The following is a 24,101-nucleotide window of genomic DNA, read 5'->3' on the forward strand; positions in this document are numbered from 1 at the left end:
GGACAAAAGCTAAACTTTTGAATAAACCTTATTTAACTTTGGAAACATGAACTAAAATATTTTATATAATTATATAACAAAAAAATTTAACAGCTATCACTGAGGAAAAAAAAGTGAAACAAATGAATTTGTATCAAGTTGGTGCATAGAGTATGTAGATAAGTACCTCTGTACTCATAGTGAAAAATTATTTTAAGAAACATCATTTGTAAAGCCCAGTGATTGGACTATACATCTCATTATAGATATTAGGACAAAAAAAAATATTGTGCACCATTTTCAGTTCATGATATACTTTATCTCATGATAAAGAAAAAAACATTTTGTGTCTTTTTTTTTTCCTTGAGAAAGTGACCAACCCAACTGTTCTGGGCAACACCTAGAACCCAGATTCTGGTCTCTAAATACTAAAAGAAATCAGAGCTTCTTGGATAAACAGCTCTTCTCAGTTGGGACAGGAAACGTAAAACAATTTTCTTTCTCTAGTTGCTTTAGGTATAAGGTTTGGTGGTTTGAGATTTTTCTTGTTTCCTGAGGTAAGCTTATATGGCTGTAAACTTCCCTCTCAGAACTGCTTTTGCTATATCCATAGGTTTTAGGTTGTAGTGTTTTCATTTTCATTTGCCTTTCGGTATTTCAAAATTTCCGCTTTGATTTCTTCAGTGGTCCGATGGTTGTTTAGTAGCATATTGTTTGGCCTCCAGGTTTGTGATTTTGCAGTTTTTTTCTTGTAGTTGATTTGTAGTCTCACAGCTTGTGGTCAGAAAAGATGCTTGCTATGACTGCAATTTTCTTAAATTTACCAAGGCTTGTTTTGTGGCCTAGCATGTGATTTATCCTATACAGTACTTCTTTTCTTCTTCTTCTTTTTTTTTTTTTTTTTTTTTTTTTTTTTTTTTTTTTTAGGGCTACACCCACAGCGTATGGAAGTTCCCAGGCTAGAGATCCAATTGGAGCTGCAGCTGCCAGCCTACACCACAGCCACAGCAATGCTGGATCCAAGTCACATCTGAGACTTACACCACAGCTCACAGCAATGCTGGATCCTTAACCCACTGAGTGGGGCCAGGGATTGAACCTGGGTCCTCATGGATGCTAGTCAGGTTTGTTACTGCTGAGCCACAAAGGGAACTCCCTATACAATATTTCATGTGCACTTGACAAAAATGTGTAGTTGCTTTCAAATGGAATGTTCCATGTTTATCAATTAAGTCTATCTGGTGTAATGTATTACTTAACATCAGTGTTTCCTTACTGATTTTCTGTCTGGGTAACCTGTCCACTGATGTCAGTTAAAGTCCACTACTATTATTACTTTCCTGTCAATTTCTCCTTTTATGTCCATTGATATTTGCCTTATATATTTAGGTGCTCCTATGTTGAGCGTATATATTTACAATTGTTTTATCTTCTTACTGGATTAATTCCTTGATCATTTTATAGTGTCCTTCTTTGCCTCTTTAACAGTCTTTAAAGTCTATTTTTTTCTGATAGAAGTATTGCTGCTCTTTCTTTTGATATCCATTTGATGAAATAGCTTTTTCCATACCCTCACTTTCAGCCTGTGTCTTTAGATCTAAAGTGAAACTCTTTTAGATGGCATATATACAGGTCCTGTTTTGTATCCATTCAGCCACCCTGTACCCTTTGGTTGGAGAGTTTAGTCCATTTACATCTAATGTCATTATCAATAAGGGTGTTCTTATTGCCATTCTGCTAATTGCTTTGGGGTTATTGTAGATCTCCCCCAGCCACCCCTGCCCTTTCTTCTTTTATCTTGTGATGTGATGACCATCTTTAGTAGTATCTGTTTGGATTCTTTTTTCCTTTTTGTGTGTGTATCTATTACAGATTTTTGGTTTGTTACCATAAAGTTTTTATATAGCAGTCTATGCTTATATATATGATTGTTTTCAGTTAATCTCTTCATTTCAAATGTATTTTAGAACCTTGCATTTGTACTCTCACAATTATTTTGATATTTTACATATCATGTTTGTCATATTTTGTGTATCCTTTGGTTGCTTATCATGGCCATAGATGATTTTACTCCTTTTGTATTTTAACCTTCTTACTCTCTTTGTGTGTAGGTGATTTTTTACATTTACTTTATGTTGGCTTTACCAGTAGCTTTTTCATCTTATAGTTTTCTTGCTTCTAGTTGTGGCCTTTTCTTTTTTGCCTAGAGAAGTTCCTTTAACTTCAAGTGCTTCCCCCTGTGAGGGCTGTGAGTGTCCTTTTAGTTTGGTGGGCTATGTTAGGTGGCCTTATAAGATTGGCTGCCCTCTAGCCTGGTTGACTGCCAGGTTCTGCTTTGTGTGGGGGTTGTTGCCTGCTGGTTAGCTGGGCCTTTTATGAAATGGCTGACTGCACAACTCACAGGGGGCCTCAGGGCTAGTGCTGGTTCACTGGTGGGTAGAGTCAGGGTCCAAAAGGCTCTATAGAATTGTTGCCACTGCACCGATGGGTGAAGTCAGGTCCTGGGGTTAGTGCCAAACTATTGGCAGGCAGAGCTAGTCCTGGAGTCCGGCTGCAGGGCCCAGGGAATCCAGATCTGGTGTCAGATCGATCACTGGAGGGGAGGGAGCAGTTCTTGACAAGGTTGGATCCAGGGTGTCCTGAAGCCAGGTAGTGGGTAGGGCCAGAGCCCAGCATATCCCAGGATAGGGTCTGGCCTGCTGTGAGCAGGCAATTGTATCCACAGGCTGTAGGATTGTGGTTTTCTTATATCTGATGTCTGCTCCTGGTTGGGTGAGGCTGGTCTGAAGGCTAGTGCCTGTCCATTTGTGGGTGGAGCCAAGTCTTGGTCCTTTTGTGGGAAGATCTGTGTCTACATGCATGTCTAAAGGTAGCTCTGGGAGTTCCCGTCATGGCGCAGTGGTTAACGAATCCGACTAGGAACCATGAGGTTGCGGGTTCGGTCCCTGCCCTTGCTCAGTGGGTTAACGATCCGGCGTGAGCTGTGGTGTAGGTTGCAGATGCGGCTCGGATCACGTGTTGCTGTGGCTCTGGCATAGGCCGGTGGCTACAGCTCCGATTCAACCCCTAGCCTGGGAACCTCCATATGCCGCGGGAGCGGCCCAAGAAATAGCAACAACAACAAAAGACAAAAATAAATAAATAAATAAATAAATAAAATAAAATAAAGGTAGTTCTGGGCTCAGAAAGTCTTTAGACAATCTGTCTGCTGACTGGGTGGGTCTGTGTCCCTTGACCAATAAGCTGTCTGGCCTGAAGCATCCCAGCACTGCTGCCTACAGGTCGCAGGGTGGTGTCATGTCTTGGTGCTAATGACTAGATGGAGGATTCCATAATGGTGCCCACCTGCACCAGTGTTGGTGTGGTAAGCTCCCAAATATGGCTGCTGCAAAGTTTCTCTGTCCCTGTCCCCAGGGTGAGCCGCAGCTGCCCCTCACCTCTTCAGAAGTCTAAGACCAACAGGTTGGTTTGGCTTTGGTTTCTATCAAATTGCTGCTTTTGTCCTAGGCCCTGGTGTATGTGAAATTTTCTATGCACCTATCTCCCCCAGTCCTTTGGGACTCCTAAAATTAAGCCCTATTGTTTTCAGAGCCAAATGCTGTGGGGGCTTGTCTTCCTGGTGTGGGACCCCTTGGCTGGAGAGTCCCACATAGGGTTTGGACCTTTCACTCCTTTGCGAGAGCCTCTGTAATATACTTACTCTCTAGTTGGTGGATTTCCCACCTGGGGGATTGGGACTGGATTATATTGCAAGTCTGCCCCTCCTACCCATCTTGTTGTGGTTCTTTCTCTGTCTTCAGTGGTAGATTTCTCCTGGTAGGTTCTGGTCTTTTTCACTGATTGCTGTTCTGCAGATAGTTGTGATTTTGGTGTGCTCCTAAGAGTAAGTGAGCTCCCTCTGGGCCTTTCTACTCCCTCATCTTGGCCAATCCCCTGAACTACAGTTTATTTTCCTGCTTCTAAGGTAAAAGCTGCATCAGAGAAGGGTTTGCTTCACCTCTTACTCTTCTATCTCAGCACCTAGACCTGTGCTGGGCACACACTCCATAAACTCTAACCAGCAGATGACTAGTTGACAGGTGTTTAGTAAGCAAACTCACACACACACACAAAACAACTAGCAGTTATGATGATTAGATTTCAAACAAAAGGACAACTAACAATAGTCTACATTTAAACTTCACTCTTTATATGGAGCTAAAGTAGTATCATCCATATTAATTTCTAGTCACAAAGGAACAAAAGCAAGTGTACAAGACAAAAAAGGTGTGCAAGTGTAGGGCTAGACTGTCATCCTAACATTGTACCAGTGGCCAAACTTAGGGTTATACCAACAGTCAGACACATATGTCTTCTGAGGTGATCCAATATAATTAATGTTAGAAATATTTAACTTGAAACTGTGAACTCTCTAAGATAACTTGCATGCTAGTCTCCTTTTTACTCTGCCATATAAAGGAACAAGGTAAACAATAAAATGAAATAATCACAAAATCCTTAAGACAGGACATCATTCCTTAGGACTAGTGTGGACTCTTCTATAAGATCTCATTTTAGTAAAAATGCATATGCATAGAAAAATACCATAGGAGTTCCTGTTGCGGCACAGCAGAAATGAATCCGAATAGGAACTATGAGGTTGCAGGTTTGATCCCTGGCCTCCTTCAGTGGGTTAAGGATCTGGCATTGCCGTGAGCTATGGTGTAGGTCACAGACGAGGCTCAAATCTGGTGTTGCTGTGGCTCTGGTGTAGGTGGGCAGCTGTAGTTCCAATTAGACCCCTAGGCTGGGAACCTCCACATGCTGCGGTGCGGCCCTAAAAAAAAAAAAAAGCCACACACATACACACACAAAAGAAAAATACCATATACAGAGGTGTTAATAAGAGTTACCTCTGGCTGTTGGGAGTACAATCTCATCTATAATTTTCTCTCATACATTCTGCTTTTGTGATAACATTATTTTGAATTAAAAAGAAACAATTTTCAGATTAAGAAGTTTGGGCTTAATGTTCCTATGAAAATTTTTTTTCTTTAAATTAGGTAACTTGGGCAGATTTCTACTGGGAAATTTGTAGTACCACACTTTTGGTCTTTAAACCTGATTTGTTGGACATCCATCCAAGGCTGGTGACATTACGGAAGAAGGTCCAAAGCATTCCTGCCATCGCCAACTGGATACAGCAAAGGCCCCAAACCAAGCTCTAGGTGATGTCAGCTGCCTCCAAACTTTGTTATCCTTTCCGGCTTCACTTCCATCAGACAAGAAGCTCTATCAGCATGCCACACTTTGCACTCTTTCCTCCCCAACTCCATCAAGACTTCCACTTTTCCATATTCTGCTTATTAGGAAAAAAGAAAAATGCCTTTGTTTCCTGCATCTTTTCTTTTCTCTTCCAGTATAGCTTCATATCATGTATAACTGGGGAAAAACAGATTAAAATGCAGGCAGGCCTCGCTTTGCACTGGTTCTTACATGCATGAATTCCATTCATAATGGTTCAGTCATATAACACATTTTCCAAAAAAAAAAAAAAAAAAAGGTGTGAGCTTCAGTTATCATGGTATATTATTAACTCTAGCTGCAAAAGTACAAACTTCACTGCTGGCCCTTCAGTCCACAAATCACTATGTAAGTAACAGACGTGTATCATGACCGATCACTTCACTTCTTTCAAAGTCTGTTAGTCACTGCACATCCATTATTCACACACAGAGCAAAGCACCTAGTGGCGCTGCTTGCTTCTCAGTGATAAACCCACTTGAAATTTTACAAAAATGGATAATTGAAAAGGGGAACTCACCAACAAAGACAAAAGTGCAATAAAGAAATGAAAAGTGATAATGCTGCAGTTAAACTCAGACTGAACAGAAATGGAAAGAGCTAACAGTAAGAATGTTGACACTATTGCAGTTCAAGAAGCTCTAGATATGTAGCCGGAAGAACTTGGTGAAGGCAAACTTACTGACATAAATGAGAAAAGTGGTCGTGACAAAGAAGATGAAGGTATCTCAGAGGAACTGAGACTGGCAAAAAAAAACCCCTCACATTAAAAGGTCAAGAGAATGTGGAGACAAGCCACAGATGGGAATAAAATACTTGCAAAAGGACTAAAGTATACAAAGAACACTTAAATGTCAACAATAAAATGAACAACCTGATTACAACATGGAAAAAAGACCTGGACAGAGAAACACCTCACCAAATATATACAGACAGCAAATAAGCCTGTGAAAAGACAGGCTTATTGTTGCTTGTCTTAGCAACATTATATGTCACTAAGGAACTCCAAAATAGAACAATGACTTACCATTACAACCTATTAGCATGGGAAAAAATTCAAAATACTGATAACTACAAATGCTGGCAATGATGTGGGGTAACAGGAAGTTTTATTCATTGCTGACAGAAATGCAAAATAGTACATACAGCTTGGAAGAGTTTGGTATTCTTACAAAACTAAACCTAACTCTTAGCATATGATCCAGCAATCACACTTTTTAAATTTAATGGCTGTACCTGTGACACAGGGAAGTTCCTGGGCCAGGGATCAAATCTGAGCTGTAGGTGTGACCTATGCCACAGCTGCAGCAACGCTGGATCCTTAACCCATTGTGCCACATTGGGAACTCCCACAATCATACTCTGGAATTTGCCCAAAGGAATTGAAAACTTAGATTCACACGAAAACTAGCACATGGAATTCCTGTTGTGGCACAGCAGAAATGAACCCTACTAGTATCCATGAGGATGTGGGTTTGATCCCTGGCCCCGCTCAGTGGGTTAAAGAATCTGGTGTTGGGAGGAGCTGTGATGTAGGTAGGCAGCTGCAGCTCTGATTCAACCCCTAGCCTGGGAACTGCTACATGCCACACCTGCAGCTCTAAAAAAAAAAAAAAAAAAAACAAAAAAACAAAAAAAACCCAAAAAAACAGCAGCACATAAGTGTTTGGGGCAGGCTTATCAGTAATTGCCAAAACTTGGAAGCAACCTAAATATCCTTAAAGTAAATTGTGGTACAACGAAACAGGAGAGTATTACTTAGTACTAAAAAGAAACGATCTATCTAGCTATGAAGAGACAGAAAGAAAACTTACATGGATTTTTAAGGCAGTAAAACTGTTTGATACTATAATGAATTTACTTGTCAAAACCATTGAAGGTACAACATCGAGAATGTACCCTAATGTAAACTACGGACTTTGGGTGACTATGATGTGTCAACCCTGGTTCACTGACTATAACAAATGCACCATTCTGGAGTGGGATACTGACCGGGGGGGGCGGGGGAGCTGTATCTGTGTGGGGGCAGTGGTACATGGGAACTCTGTACTTTCTGCTTCACTTGCTATGAACCCAAAACTTTCTTTAAGAATTAATGTTTATTTAAAAAGAAAAAAGAACAGAGATACTTCATGAAATTGGAAAAGCAATAAAATGCTGGAAACGGATCCAAATTTAGGATCAGATTTAGCCAAGGTAAAATAATGCTCACTTAGTACTAGAAGGTACTGTTCAAACTACTTTGATAAACTCTTTTTAAAAAATAAAACTTCTTCGATGTTTCTAACATTAGTTTTACTGTTTTGTAAAACAGTAAAATATTTTTACTGTTCTGTTCATTTCCTTATATATTTATAACCAGCAATGTTTTTGATGTGCTGACAAAATTTTTAAAGGTCATGGAACATTTTCCCCAACGATTATTTTGTGCAATTTCAGCCTGCAGTCATTTCTACAGTCCCATACTATGTGGAAAATAGGAACTGCTCATAGAATCATGCCATTTAAATAGAAATCTTCCAAATAACCATATATTTTAGATTACCCCCAACCTCTTTTAAAGCATAATTATATTGGAACATCATATTTTAGTTCAATTTACATGTTAATATTATTGTCTAATCTTAGTATGTCGTATTAGAAACATATTAATAACATATAATCTTATACCTGCAACGCAGGGCAGAAGTAGAATGTAGCTGAGAAGCAAAAAACCAGGAAAAGAGTATGGGGGGGATGAAGAAAGAAAAGTCCATCTAAGTGTGATCTGGTTTATGTGCTTCTTTCCTCCCCACAATGTTCTATGAAATTTGAAAAAAAAAAGAAGTTAAATATGACACACAGCATTAAGGATCATATAGAAAAACAAAAGTATTTCCCAAGTACCTTGCAGCTTTAGATTACATTTTCTTGCCATTAGTAGCTGTTAAGAAATGATAGTAGTTTATAAGTGACTCTCACGGCAAAGTACACAATCATGTCATCAAGGTAGCCTAGGGAAAAAAATTACCTTTCACAGAAGAAACTCAAACAATACTCTAGATAACGAAGGTAAAAATTGTGCTTCCCTCATGCACGTTCATTTTCTTCTACATAGTTACACTGACAAGCTTTAATGAAAACAGAACTTGGTAAAAGTGATGAATACAATGTTTACCTAAATTATGAAAATCCTGAGAGTCCCACTTGTTTATAAAATAATTCAAACAGAAAATGCAACCACAGTAGTTTTCATATGGAAATATTTCAATCAGAGCATCACCATAACCTTTATGTCATCTTTTCCTTCCTAAAGGACAATACATTCCATTATTCTATTCTGTATCTAATGTTTCCTCACTGGGAAAGTAAGTGTGAGAGGGGCGAATGAAGTCAGAGCAGAAATTGTATATTATAATCACACTATATACAATAATTGCATACTTACAATCAGAAAAAAAATTTTTTGCAAAGAGTTAAAAGATCAATCCCTTAGTTTTATGGACTAATTAAGGTCACACAAATGAAAATTTGATCTCTGGATACTCCTATGTAACCACTATACAGTAACACCCACTAGGAACACTGTTGCTGTTTCAACATAGACATCTATTGGTACAAAGTTATAAGTCTATGCAGTAAGGAATACAGTTATAAAAATACTTACGTCTTCTTCAGTTGGCCAAGGTATTACTCCAACCACTGTGGCTTCATATGAACTCTTTACTGATAATGGATTAACATCAGTCCAATAAAGGGGCTAAGGAGAATACTCCCAAAGCAATAAGTTCCAACTTATTGAGAAAGAGACAATACTAAGCACACAATCTGTCAATGTTACGTATTTTTAAGGGTAAGGGAATGGAGTGTTAGATACTATTAAAAAGGGTATGAAAATACAACTTATGATCACAAATACTTTTATTAAGCCCAAAACACATAGACCATTACAGAACCCAACTACATTTCATTGAAGATAAAAATATAGATATAACAGTAACAAAAGAAAGAGCCTATCACTGAAGATACGTTAATACGGAAAAGTTATGAGAACTCCACTATGAAATTTTTGTAAGTTATTATTCTCAACAATTTAAGAGATTTGGATACTGTGATGCAGGAGGAGGTAGTAATACTGTCTGCAGACTTTCAGCCTATTATACTAAAATATATTGAGTATGTTCAATACACTTTCAAAATAAGTCTACTGAGTCATGAGTTTCAGTCTATAATATCTGAAGAATCACTATAAAGCTTCATTAGCTTTCTAGCTCGAGGATTATGTTACCCTAGAAACTTTGGAAGTTAGGATGTCTTGAAAGTATAATCTTCAATAATTAACACATTTTTGATTTATAAATAGGTTTATTTATAATGATATTTACATAATAAAACAAAACACATTAAACTCACAAGTTATACAAAGAAACCGATGTATAATAAAAACAGCAATATAGACTGACAGGCAAAATTTAAAGAAAGATTCAATAAAGAGTTAAATATCAAGTAGACAACTTTACTTCTTCTAAATTTCACTTTGTCACCCACACTGAATTGGAATTGAACAATGGCTCTCTCCTCAGGAGGTCCTGTACTGGAAATTCTGGATACTGGTAAATTATATTTTGATAAGAATTTAAAGTTAATGACCTATTTCCATGCAGTACCTAATGCTGCCTTAGTATGAAGTCATATTCAGTTTGTTTTTAAGTGAAAGAGCCTGCTAATCTGTTGTGCCAGGCTAGAAAAATGTCACCAACATTTTGGCTGTTGTGTAGAGATGTGGCAGGAATAAACTACTATTTAGAGAGTGAAGAGAAATGGAGCAGAAATGACTGGGCAACAATTTCAAGAGAAGCAAAAGCCAGGAGAGGGAAATCAATGAAAACATGCACAAGAATAGGCATAGTAATAAGCACGGTTAGTGCGGTTGGGAAATGAACAGAAGGAATTGATCCATGGAGCAGTATAAGGGCTTCTTTAGATACTATTCACTGGAAAACAACTTAGTGCCTAACCAAACAAATTTGTTTTAACAGAAGTACTTGTGAGGACCTGGGGGTGTTAGTATATGGAATGCCACCTTTAAATTCAGGTTGAGTTCTTGTTGACAGTGGTGAACATCTGCTTCAAATAGCAATAAAAATGAAAGCTTTATAATCTATACAGCTGCATTCTTTAACATAATAAAAAGGAACTTCAAATGAGACGCGCAAAAACAAAAACATAAGCATTGTCAAATAAGGCACATGTAAAAATCTACACACATTATCCAGTGAAAGACAATATATATATATATTTGGAGGTAGAAATAATTACAAAAATACTGACATTTCTAAAGCATTAGCGTATTTGTTACAAACAATCACCAACTAATCCCCATTCAGAAAACTGTTTTGTAAAATGATTATTCAACATCTTCAAGACTACGTATTTGTGGCTTTTTTTGAAATTTCACATGTGAGCGTCTGGAGAATTCAGTTAGTGGCAAAAAAGTTGTCCATACTATGAGAAATGTAATATGGAAATTATAAAAAGTTATAAATGTTCGTAAACCCCACGGTCATCATAATGTAAATGTCCTTGAGTGCACCAAGTTGATATTTCCTCTTCAGCTAGGAATTAACGATTCACAGGCCCATGGACGTTTTTAGTAATGTGGCTATATCTGCTGGCATACTCCCTTCATCACCTGCAGGTCAGAAAGTGGTGTTCAAAGTTTGATTAAAATATTTTATGAAATACGTTTTTTCTTTTTTCTTTTTTTTTTAAATGGCCACATGCAAAGCATATGGAACTCCTGGGCCAGAGACTGAAGCCGAGTGAGCTGCAGCAGCTGCAGCAATGCCAGATCTTTTAACCTTCTGCTTTGGCTTGCGCCCACAACTCTGCAGTGACCTGAGCCATTGCAGTCAGATTCTTAGCCCACTGTACCACAGCAGGAACTCCTACTTTTTTTTTTTTTTTTTTTTTTTTTGTCTTTTTGCCTTTTCTAGGGCCGGCAAATGGAGATTCCCAGGCTAGGGGTCTAATCGGAGCCATAGCCACTGGCCTATGCCAGAGCCACAGCAACACAGGATCCTTAACCCACTGAGCAAGGCCAGGGATTGAACCTGCAACCTCATGGTTCCTAGTCAGATTCGTTAACCACTGCGCCACGACGGGAACTCCAGGAACTCCTACTTTTGTTTTTTTTTTTGTTTTTTTTTTGGCCACCTCCTGGCAGACACATGGAGTTCCCAAGCCAGGGATCAGATACGTGCTACAGCTGCAACCTATGCTGCAGCTGCGGCAATGCTGGATCCTTTAATCCACTGTCCTGGGTTTGGGATTGAACCTGTGTTCTGGCACTGCAGAGACACTGCTGATTGCTGTGCCACAGTGGGAACTCCACTGGTGAATTGTTAGGCATCTGACTCAGTGTCACTCCCTGTTAAAAAACCTTTCCAAATTCCTGTGTATTCGCATTGCCAGCACAGCAATCTACAGCTTCTCTCTGTGATTTGATACAGATTATATACAGATACAGAGGTACAGTTTGGGTCATATCCTATTCATACCACACAAAGTATTTACTGCTCAAATTCACTAAATAAAAACACTATGTAACAAACTGAATAGAGAAAACAACAAAGACTCCAAAATCCAACCAAACCGAAATCATTTCACCCACACCCTTATTTTCAGTCTAAGGATACAATCTGTGTTTTTTAAAATTTCAATTAAACAAGACCCCAGTATCTAGACATTTATTCAAGTCTCTCTCTTCCTGTCACACATACATTCTAATCTAAACTTATGAGAATACTTATAGCTACTCTTCTCCTTTCAGTAAAATACATACGCACAGAAACACAAACCCCCATATACCCTCTCAGGGAAGTCACTGATATGCCTGCCTCCAAGCTCATCCAGACTGGGAAACAGCCTGTGAAATCAAATTTAACATCAAATATGGAGTTCCCATCATGTCTCGGTGGAAACAAATCTAACTAGTATCCATGAGTGAGCAGGTTCGATCCCTGGCCTCGCTCAGTGGGTTAAGGATCTGGCGTTGCCATGAGCTGTGGTGTACGTCACAGACACAGCTTGGATCCCACATTGCTGTGGCTGTGGTGTAGGTCAGTGGTTACAGCTCCGATTTGACCCTCTAGCCTGGGAACCTCCATATGCAGTGGGTTTGGCCCTAAAAAAGAAAAAAAAAAAAAAATCAAATAAAAAAGCAAGATGCAAAGACTGCATGTTAACTTGTATAAAAGGGAGAAAGAATACACATACTTATTTCTACTTGCATAAAATAACTGGTCACAAACTAAAAAAAAAAAAACCAAAATCCTAATGTATCACCTTTACGGGAAAGAGGCTTTGGGTTTTATACCTTAGGAATTTTGAACTATGTGAATGTATTATCTTTTCCAAAAAAATACACATAAGTAAAAAAATGTAACTTTTAAAACTTTCAAAATTATTCCTTCAAGAAGATGGAGGGAACTGGTCAGAATAGCTATCATTAACAAGTCTACAAATAACACATGCTGGAGAGGGTGCAGAGAAAAGGGAACCCTCCCACACTGTTGGTGAGAATGTAAACTGGTACGACCACTATGGAAAATAGTAGGGAGGTTCCTCAGAAAACTAAAAATAGAATTACTATATGATCCAGTAATCCCACTCTTGGGCATCTATCTGGAAAAACTTTAATTCAAAAAGATACATGCACCTGTATGTTCATAGCAGCACTATTCACAATAGCCAAGACATGGAAACAAAATAAATGTCCACAGACAGATGACTGGATTAAGATGTGGTACAGATATACAATCGACAATACATATACACTGTGTGTGACAATATATATACTCAGCCATAAAAAAAAAAATTAAATAATGGCATCTGCAGCAACACAGATGCAACTAGAGATTCTCATACTAAAAGAAAGACAAGGACAAATACCATATGATATTATTTAAATGTGTCATCTAAAACATGGCACAAATGAAAAGATCTACAAAACAGAAACAGACTCATAGACATAAAAAACAAACAAAAAAAAAGACCTGTGGTTGCCAAGGGGGAAGCAGAAGGGAGTGGGATGTATTGGAGGTTTAGGCTTAGTAGATACAAACTAGTACATTTAGAATGGATAAACAATTAGGTTCTACAGTACAAGAGGGATCTACATCCAATCCCCTGGGACCAAGATGGAATATAAGAAAACAACGTATGGGCGTTCCCATTGTGGCAGCGGAAATGAATCCAACTAGGAATCATGAGGTTGCGGGTTCGATCCCTGGCCTTGCTTAGTGAGTTAAGGATCTGGCATTGCTATGAGCTGTGGTGTAGGTCGCAGATGAGGCTCAGATCTTACGTTGCTGTGGCTGTGGTATAGGCTGGCAGCTCTATCTCTGCTTAGACCCCTAGCCTGGGAACCTCCATATGCCACAGGTGCAGCCCTAAAAAGCAAAAAAAAAAAAAAAAAAAAGGAAACAATATATATAAATGTTATGACTGAGCTACTTTTCCCGTATAGCAGAAAGTGACAGGACAGGAGTTCCCATTGTGGCTCAGTGGTAACGAACCCAACTAGTATCCATAAAGATGTGGGTTTGATCCCTGGCCTCACTCAGTGGGTTAAGTATCAGGAGCTGCCATGAGCTGTGGTGTAGGTCACAGACATAGTTCGGATCTGGCATTACTGTGGCTGTGGTGTAGGCCAGCACCTGCAGCTCCAATTTGACCCCTAACCTGGGAACTTTCGTATGACACAGGTTTGGTCCAAAAAAGCAAAAACAAAAAGAAAAAAAAGAAAAAAAATTGACAAAACATTGTAAATCAACTATACTTCAAGTTTTGAATGAATGCTTTTTACTGCACTCTAGCGCAATGGTTATTTGCTAGTCAAAATGAAATTAATATAAAAGAATTCTTAGTAAGTCATTGTTATGCCATGTACTTTAAATCTCTGGATTCCCAAATATTACTTATGAAGTAAATCATAAAATTATAGATGCAATTTTATTTCTGGGATGACTCATAGATAAGGGAAGGAAGAGACAGAGTTCTTCAGAATCGAAGTGTTTATATCAGTTCTGGCAAAATGATCGTAGTCACTGCAGTACTTCTGAAATAAGTATGCCTCTCTTCTCCCAGGCTGTCCCGAAACTGCACGCCAATTAAGGCTTCAGATCATCTCTGTTAATCCCTTTGCTGCTAATGTGATGGCTTTTCATACAAATAGTTTATGCTGACGAAAAACTTACCTTCATCTATTGTGGTCATATCTTGTTCTAGTTTCAATTTCTGTTGATTAATTTTTAGCATGGATTCTTCAATCGTCCCTTGGCTTATTAATTTTATAACTAGTACTTCTCTAAAAAAAACATAAGATATGTCCATTGGTTACTTAATATAAAATCATTTGATATATATATATATATATATATATATATATATACACTATATAAATAACCTTAGATTTCAATAAGAATCATTTAAAAATTGTATAACAGATATATCCATAAATTTAAATTCTTTCATTCAAACTTTTATTCGAGATTGGTATTTTCTGAGCACATCACTTTTAAACTTCCTTTCCTACCAATTCAAGATTAGAGAAAAAGATATCTGTACTTTAAAAATCACTGGTAAAATGTATTACAATAAATAGTTGTGGGTTCAGGTAGGTATTCCATTTTAAAAAGGATCTTGCTTTGCTTTTCAGGTTACAAGAAATAACTTAGTACAAAAAGTAAGGAAGTATAGTAAAGTATAAAGGTTACACAGGAGGTTTTAGTTCCATAATAACTATTGATAAAATTATTTGGTTCATAAATGAATACATCAATGTCTTTTGGAAATATAGTAAAATACTCCATAAAAAAACCAGTCTGCCATTTACATGTGAAAGTAGAGTTGAATTATCGATACTTTCACTTCTTCGTGTCCTGTGACCAATGTCTAATTTAACTTTCACCTAGGAGTTCCCATGGTGGCTCAGTGGTTAACGAATCCGACTAGGAACCATGAGGTTGTGGGTATGATCCCTGGCCTTGCTCAGTGGATTAAGGATCCAGCGTTGCCATGAGCTGTGGTGTAGGTCACAGACGTGGCTTGGATCATGCGTTGCTGTGGCTGTGGTGTAGGCCAGCAGCTATAGCTCCGATTAGACCCCTAGCCTGGGAACCTCCATCTGCCGCAGGTGTGGCCCTAGAAAAGACAAAAAAAAAAAACACAAAAAAAAAAAACCAAAAAAAAAAAAAACCCTAAATATCTGCAACTTGCAAAATCCAATTCCTATAGGGTAACAAGGTAGCAGTAGCATGCACATTACCAAGTCTATCTGGCTCTTACATGGTCTGACAAGCAAGCTTCTTCAATTACTAATCTTTTTCAGAGGGGTTAGACCATTGATAAGACTTCATTTTCATTAGCTGCAGAACTATTTGGACTGGGGGTGGGAGGTTATTTTGTTTTAATTACTAGAATATTAATAGGTTACATGGTGGAGTTCATTCATATTTAACACTGTATAAAATAAGTGGGAGTCATGCTTTGCTGAAATATAAAAACTAAGGCAGGACATCTGACAGACCATATTCTAATATTTTATAAAAATTACACTGGCATTTGATTAAAAATAAAATTTCAGCTGCAAACTTACTTTGTCTGGCCTACTCTATGGCATCTATCCTCTGCTTGTTTGTCATTGTAAGGATTACAGTCAATGTCATGAAGTATAACAACATTTGCCGAGGTCAAATTTATTCCTAGGCCACCAGCTTTTGTTGACAGCAGAAACACAAAGATATCCATATCGGTATTAAACTCGTCAATTAGATGAATTCTATGAGACAAATTATATTAGGTTAAATCTCACAAAAAGCTACATAATTGAAACAGAAAACAATCACATCACATGGAAAATAAACCTGAAGATGTAAATACATGTTCTTGGCATTAAGAGTTATTTTTCCTGCAGCTATTTCATTGAAAAGAGCTATCTAATTCACCAACTTTTTTTTATATACCATTTATCTAATTTTTACTTTTAACTATTGGGGTTTGATTAATTTCTACAGGACTAATCTGTCCTTTGTTTAATGATTTCTGGCTTTTCTAAATTTTGCACATGACTTTTCAATCTTTATCCTTCTCAGAATCTGTCCGCTGCAACTCATAGGCAATATACCCAATGAACTAAGAATCTCAAGATCAAACTATATTGATGGACTTTCATTAGCATGACTTCTTTTCTTATTCTAATGCAGTTTTTAAAAAAATTATGGCTGATAAAATATACCAAAGATATAAAGCAGTTTAAATATACTAGAACAAGCATTCCTTTTTCTTTTCAAAGACAATCTTTTTAACTTTTGAGAATTAAAAAAAAAACCCAAAACCCTCAAACTTAAAACAATTACCCTTAAAGTAAGCAATTCAGACCAAAAAGTAAACCTTCATCTTATAGTAATGGATGATTTAAAGTAACCAAACATAAGACTCAAAGCAATACACCTCTATCAAATGCTCTATACATTTAAAATTCTAGGAGTTCCCGTCGTGGCGCAGTGGTTGACGAATCCGACTAGGAACCATGAGGTTGCGGGTTCGGTCCCTGCCCTTGCTCAGTGGGTTGACGATCCGGCGTTGCCGTGAGCTGTGGTGTAGGTCGCAGACGCGGCTCGGATCCTGCTTTGCTGTGGCTCTGGCGTAGGCTAGTGGCTACAGCTCCGATTCAACCCCTAGCCTGGGAACCTCCATATGCCTTGGGAGGGGCCCAAGAAATAGCAACAACAACAACAACAAAAGACAAAAGACAAAAAAAATAAAATAAAATAAAATTCTAACAATCATTCCTTACTTGAAGGGTAAGGTGGAGAGATTTGCTGAAACGAAAGTATACCAACCTTTCAGAAATCTGAGTCTTTCCATCTAATCTGAGGTACCTATGCTGATGATGTTTTAAGAGAACCTCTAAGATATCCAGCATCATGGTAAATTGGCTAAATAATACGACTCTATCACCCTGTGGAAATACATACATTAATTAGAGACTTAAGAAAATAAAATCCCAAGCATTTAATGAAAAACCGATTCTTTAATAAAAGTTAAGTAACCATAGCTAAGGTAAATTTGTTATTTCAGACTACATATAAATTATCTTTTAAACTTCAGACCTAAAATTGATTTTTAAGAATAATAACAGGAGTAGCTACAAAAAGTACTCTTTGGATTGTGATCTTACAAATTTAAGCTAGTGCACAAATAACAGAAATACTTTATTTTATAAAGTATCTTCAAAATACTAATTTTGATGCCATCATAGATTTTCACCTACGAAATAATGACGATATTATTCTTCAAAAAAAATCAATATAGATCTATTCTGCTAACTTCTGTTAGATGGAGGAAAAGTAATCAGGGAAACACATGCCCAAATATAGCCCCCAAATCCTCAAAACACTAGTTTCTAGAAGAATGTAGAGCACAGGCTAAGCAAGTCAAATCATGCCAGAACTGTTTTAAAGAAATTTAACTAATTGGGAAAACATAAAGAGCAGCATTTTTCATTAGTACCTTCTGTTTCAATTCTGACAATATGCATCCTAAAACTCGGAATTTTCCAGAATCTAAAATCAAGTCCATGTCTAACTGGAAGTTATTAATGTGTCGATACTGTTTGCAAAGTACATGTAATTCAAAGTCTGTCATAACCTCCATATCTTCAAAAATCAGGTCAGGGTTAGCCTCACAGTGTGTGGGTTCCTTAAAACAAAGCAAAACAATATACACTTCAAAATGAGGATAACTTATAGTATGATCAGAAAAATCTAATTATTCATATCTGACATAGTATCTAAATCATAAAGTATTTTAATGCAACGGATTCAGCAAAGGAAACTGATACTCATTTTTTAGAAACAATAAAGGGGGGAAGTTGTTAGTGTTTTAGAAATAACATACTGAAATATTTATAGATGAAATAATGTCTAGAATTTGGTCCAAAATAGTCTTGAGGAGGGTTCTAGGTGAAATTAGAGTAGTGTCATTCCAGAGGTAACTGAAGAAAATGACTGAAGGTTATAATGGGCAGAAAAGTTCATTATACAATTCTCTCTACTTTTACATACCTGATAGAAGTTTAATATTAAAACATTTATCTTTTTTACTTTTTTTTATAGGCTGCACCTGCCGCATATGGAAGTTCTGGGCTAGGGTCGAATAGGAGCTGCAGCTTCTAGTCTACACCACAGCCACACAGCATCCAAGCTGCATCTGTGACCTACAATACAGCTCACAGCAACACCAGATCCTTAATCTACTAAGTGAGGCCAGGGATCGAATCCACCTCCTCATGGATACCATGCCGGTTTGTTACTGCTGAGCCATGATGGGTGCTCCCAACATAAAAAATATTTTAAAAAGCAAATGGCTGCTTTAAACACAAGTATCTATTCGGAGAAAAAGCAGTAGGTGCTGAGGGAGAATGAGGCAAAAACAGAGTGACGGCTAAAACTAGAGACAAAACACAATAAAGAAATAAAATGAAGAAAACAAATGGAAAAAAATGACTCATATTGAGGACATAAAATCTGAGGGATCTTTCTGGTGAAAAATAAATAAAAGTAGAGCATTACAGAAGTCTAGACCAGGAGCTGGCAAACTTTCTCTGTAAAGGGCCATACAATAAATATTTTAGACTCTGTAGGCTAAATTATCTGTTCTGCAACTACTGAACTCTGCCCTTGTACTGAGAAAGCAGTCACAGAAAACACAGAAACAAAAGGGTTTGGCTGTGTTTGAACAAAACTTTATTCGTAAAAACAGCCACTGTCATATTTGGCCCTAAGGTCATACCTGGACTGTCAGTCCTTCCTGGCTCTTATGTCACCTAAATTACTTTAAACTTTGTCTTAAAAATGTTTTTCTTAAACACATGGTTAAAGGGTTAATATGCTTATAGCTTCAATGGTCTGATTTTTAGACTAACAATGAGGCTCATGTTTAATTGCGTCCATAAAGATTAGCGCTAGCATAATATGGAATCCTTACCTTCAGCATAAGCTGAGACATTTCCTTGAGCTTTTCAGCTGTGTAATATTGACGATGTAATAAAGGGTGATTGGCCATTTTTCTCAATTGCATCATGACATTGCACATTTCTGTGTTTTTTTCTGTGATCCAAAAAGTACACATTAAAAAAAACAACAAACAAAAACAAACTGATAGCTGTTTGTTGAAATACATCTCAATGCAAACAAAAAGGTTTTAAAATTATTTCTTAAAATTTCAACTAATTTTAAAAAACGAGCAAATCCCACCATCATATGATTAACAAATACAGCCCCAGTACAAGATATTTTTCACATAAAATTGTGAAATCAAGTTATACCCATGTTATTGATAGATTTTTTCAATCTGTTGAAAAGACCCAAATAGAGCTGCTCCTGCTTCTCAGACATTGCACACAACTCAATTTGATCTTTCTTGGGAGGTAGCTGCTTGAGAACCTGCAAAAGGAAAAAAGTTTAAGAAGATCATTCATACAAAGGAAAACAGGTAAAAAAATTCATAATAAAAAATATACAGGTAAGAGTTACCTCTTCTTTTACTCTTCTCAGAATAAACGGTTTTATAATTTGTTTTGCATGTGCTATTCTCTCCTTTTCATATATACTTTGCTCATCTGCTGATTTCTAAGGAAAATAAGAACATTAACTATTTAAATTTTCATTTAAATGATCACAATAACAATAGTACACAACATGAAATACTGTGTAATACAGTTGGAGTTATTTGCCACAAAAATTCAATTCATTCCAGACGGAACTTTACACATGAATTCTGGACTATACTTCTTAAAGCTGCATATGTATTTTGACGTTTCATGACACATAATCATGCACTATGCAGAGGTAATGAAATTGAATTGCACTAGGATGGTGTTCAGAAGTAATTAACTGATGAGTCATTACTGATTATGGGGTAACTCCCTTAAAAAGTGTGTGCAGAGACAGGATTAAGAGGGTAGAGTAGAAGGACTGGAACTCACCTTCTCTCATAAAAGAAACAAAATTACAACCAACTGCTGAACAACCTTCAACCAAATAGACTGCAAACTATCAAAAAAGATATCCTACTCCAGGAGACAAAGAGGAGGCCACATCAAAATGGCAGGAGGAGCGATTACGTGACATGAGCAACCCCATACCCACCGGGTAGGCGGCCCACAAATTGGAAAGTGGAGGGAGAGTTCTGAGCCCTACATTAGGTTGCCATGCCTGAGGATCTGGCATTGGGAGAAGTAGCCCCTGGAGTATTTGGCATTAAGGGCCAGTGGGGCTTATGCACAAGAGCTCCACGGGACTGGGGAAAAGGGAGACACTGTTCTTGAAAGGTGCACACAAGCTTTCATGTGCACTGGGTCCCAGGGCAAAGCAGACTCCATAGGAATCTGGGTCAGACCTGACTGCGATTCTTGGAAGATCTCCTGGGAAAATAGGGGGTGACCATTGCTCGTTGTGGGGGAAGGATATCAAAGAGGAAATTAAAAAATACCGAGAAGCAAATGACAATGAAGAGACAACAATCCAAAACCTATGGGATGCAGCAACATTTGTTTATAGCAATACAAACCTATCTCAGCAAAAAGGTAGCCGATCTCAGAAAAAGCTCAAATAAACAACCTAACTTTACAGCTAAAGCCAACCAGAAAGAGAACAAACAAGACCTAAAGTCAGCAGAAGGAAAGAAATCATAAAGATTAGAGTAGAAATAAACAAAACAGGAATGAAGAAAACTATAGAAAAGATCAATGAAACTAAAAGCTGATTCTTTGAAAAAATAAAAAATAAAAACTAATACACCCTTAGCCAGACTCATCAAGAAAAAAAAAAAAAAAAAAAGAGAGAGAGAGAACAAAAATCAATAAAATCAGAAATGAAAAAGTAGATGTTACAGCAGTTATCACAGAAATACAAAGGATCATAGAGACTACTACAAGCAACTATATTCCAATAAAATGGACAACCTAGAAGAAATGGACAAATTCTTAAAAAGTACAATCTTCCAAGACTAAAACCAACATGAAATAGAAAAGATAAACAGACCAATCACAAGTACTGAAATTGAACTGTGATTAAAAAACTTCCAACAAACAAAAGTCCAGGACCAGAAGGCTTCACAGGAGAATTCTAGCAAACATTTAGAGAAGAGCTAACACCTATCCTTCTGAAACTAGTCCAAAAAAATTGCAGAGGAAGGAACACTCCCAAACTCATTCTATGAGGCCACCATCACCCTGATGGCCAAAGAGACCACAAAAAACCAGACAAAGAGGAGTTCCCGTTGTGGCGCAGTGGTTAACGAATCCGACTAGGAACCATGAGGTCGCGGGTTCGATCCCTGGCCTTGCTCAGTGGGTTAACGATCCGGCGTTGCCGTGAGCTGTGGTGTAGGTTGCAGACACGGCTCGGATCCCGCGTTGCTGTGGCTCTGGCGTAGGCCGGTGGCTACAGCTCCGATTCGACCCTTAGCGTGGGAACCTCCATATGCCGCGGGAGCGGCCCAAGAAATAGCAACAACAACAACAACAACAACAACAACAACAAAAAACCAGACAAAGAGACCACAAAAAAAAGAAAATAACAGGCCAATTTCACTGATGAACACAGATGCAAAAATCCTCAACAAAACCCTAGCAAACCAAATCCAACAATACTAAAAGGACTGTACACCATGATCAAGTGGGATTTATCCCAAGTATGCAAGGATTTTTCAATATCGGCAAACCAATCAATGGGATACACCACATTAACAAATTGAAGAATAAAACCATATAATTTTCTCAATAGATGCAGAAAAAGCTTTTGAGAAAATCTAACACCCATTTCTGATAAAAACCCTCAAGAAAGTGGGCATAGAGGGAATGTACCTCACCATAATAAAAGCCATATATGACAAACCCACAGGTAGCATCATTCTCAATGGTGAAAAGCTGAAAGAATTCCTGCCAAGTTCAGGAATAAGACAAGGATGTCTGCTCTTGCCACACTATTGACCACAGTTTTGGAAGTTCTAGCCACAGCAGTTAGAGAAGAAGAATAAATAAAAGGAATACAAATTGGAAAGGAAGAAGTAAAACTATTACTGTTTGCAGATGACATGATACTATACCTAGAAAATCCTAAAGACACTACCAGAAAACTGTTAGAGCTTATCACTGATTTTGCTAAAGTTGCAGGATACAAAATTAATACACAGTAATCGACTGCATTTCTATATGCTAACAACAAAAGACCACAAAGAGAAATTAGGGAAACAATCCCATTTACCATCATATCAAAAAGAATAAAATACCTAGGAATAAACCTACCTGAAGAGACAAAAGATCTGTACTCTGAAAACTATAAAATGTTGATAAAAGAAATCAAAGATGACACAAACAGATGGAAAGACATACCATGCTCTTGGATTGGAAGAATCAATATGGTCAAAATGACTATACTACCCAAGGCAATCTATAAATTCAATGCAATCCCTGTCAAATTACCATGGATGTTTTTTACAAAATTAAAACAAAGTTTAGAGGCACAAAAGACCCAGAATAGCCAAAGACATCCTGAAAAAGAAAAATGGAGTTGGAAGAATCAGGCTCCCTGACTTCAGACTATACTATGAAGCTACAATCATCAAAACCATATGGTACTGACACAAAGACAGAAATATAAATCAGTGGAACAGGATAGAAAGCCCAAAATTAAACCCACACACCTACAGTCAACTAATCTATGACAAAGGAGGCAAGAATATACAATGGAGAAAAGACAGTCCCTTCAGTAGTGGTGCTAGGAAAACTGGACAGCTACATGTAAAAGAATGAAATTAGAACACTTCCTAACACCATACACAAAAATAAACTAAAAATGGATTAAAGACTTAGATATAAGACCAGATACTATAAAATTCTTAGAGGAAAAAAACAGGGTGAACACTCTCTGACATAAAGCACAGCAATATCTTCTCAGACCCACCTCCTAGAGTAATGACAATAAAAACAAAAATAAACAAATATGGCCTAATTAAACTTAAAAGTTTTTGCACAGCAAAGGAAACCCTAAACAAAATGAAAAGACAACCCCCATAATGGGAAAAAATATTGGCAAATGAAGCAACTGACAAGGGATTAATCTCCAAAATTTATGAACACCTCCTGCAGCTAATTACCAAAAAAACAAACCACCCCATCAAAAAATGGGCAGAAGATCTAAAAAGACCATTCTCCAAAGAAGACATAAAAATGGCCAAAAGGCACATGAAGAGGTGTTCAACATCAGGAATTATTAAAGAAATGAAAATCAAAACTACTATGAGGTATCATCCTACTCCAGCCAGAATGGCCACCATCAAAAAGTCTACACACAGTAAATGCTGTAGAGGGTGAGGTGATAAGGGAACCCTATTACACTGTTGGTGGGAATGTAAACTGGTGCAACCACTATGGAAAACAGCATGGAGACTCCTCAAAAAACTAAGAAGAGAATTACCATTTGATCCAGCAATCCCACTCCTGGGCATCTATCCAGAGAAAACCATGACTCAAAAAGATACATGTACTCCAATGTTCACTGCAGCATTATATTCAATAGCCAAGTCATGAAAGCAACCTAAATGTCCATCAACATAAGAGTGGATATAGATGTGGTACATATTCACAATGGAGTATTACTCATCCATAAAAAGGAATGATATGATGGCATTTGCAAGCAGCATGAATGGACCTAGAAATTTTCATGCTAAGTGAAGTTACTTAGACAGTGAGACAACATATACTATCACTTAGGTGTGGAATCTAAAAAAAA

The 24,101-nt window shown here is 37.5% G+C and overlaps 2 protein-coding genes across 4 annotated transcripts in view; one reads left to right on the forward strand and one right to left on the reverse strand.

Annotated features, from left to right (window-relative positions):
- The window catches only part of HPGDS (hematopoietic prostaglandin D synthase), a 33,488-nt gene extending 25,957 nt beyond the window's left edge, over positions 1-7,531 (forward strand). For both annotated transcript variants that reach the window (XM_003357079.4, XM_005666983.4), the window contains exon 6: positions 5,022-7,531. In XM_003357079.4, coding sequence (XP_003357127.3) covers positions 5,022-5,186 — 165 coding nt within the window. In that variant the 3' untranslated portion in view covers positions 5,187-7,531. The remainder of the gene's footprint in view (positions 1-5,021) is intronic.
- A 2,055-nt stretch (positions 7,532-9,586) lies between these two features.
- SMARCAD1 (SWI/SNF-related, matrix-associated actin-dependent regulator of chromatin, subfamily a, containing DEAD/H box 1) overlaps positions 9,587-24,101 on the reverse strand; it is a 78,830-nt gene continuing 64,315 nt past the window's right edge. For both annotated transcript variants that reach the window (XM_005666984.4, XM_005666985.4), the window contains exons 17-24: positions 19,842-19,937; positions 19,634-19,751; positions 19,294-19,415; positions 17,818-18,006; positions 17,148-17,266; positions 15,902-16,084; positions 14,502-14,611; positions 9,587-10,933 (exon numbers count right to left, since the gene is read on the reverse strand). In XM_005666984.4, the coding sequence (XP_005667041.1) occupies positions 10,872-10,933; positions 14,502-14,611; positions 15,902-16,084; positions 17,148-17,266; positions 17,818-18,006; positions 19,294-19,415; positions 19,634-19,751; positions 19,842-19,937 (999 nt within the window). In that variant the 3' untranslated portion in view covers positions 9,587-10,871. The remainder of the gene's footprint in view (positions 10,934-14,501; positions 14,612-15,901; positions 16,085-17,147; positions 17,267-17,817; positions 18,007-19,293; positions 19,416-19,633; positions 19,752-19,841; positions 19,938-24,101) is intronic.

The sequence above is a fragment of the Sus scrofa genome, chromosome 8, assembly GCF_054392235.1.
Source record: "Sus scrofa isolate SSC_HxYL_T2T_F1_AM1 chromosome 8, Sscrofa_HxYL_maternal_Yorkshire_Landrace_v2.0, whole genome shotgun sequence".
Lineage (NCBI taxonomy): Eukaryota > Metazoa > Chordata > Mammalia > Artiodactyla > Suidae > Sus > Sus scrofa.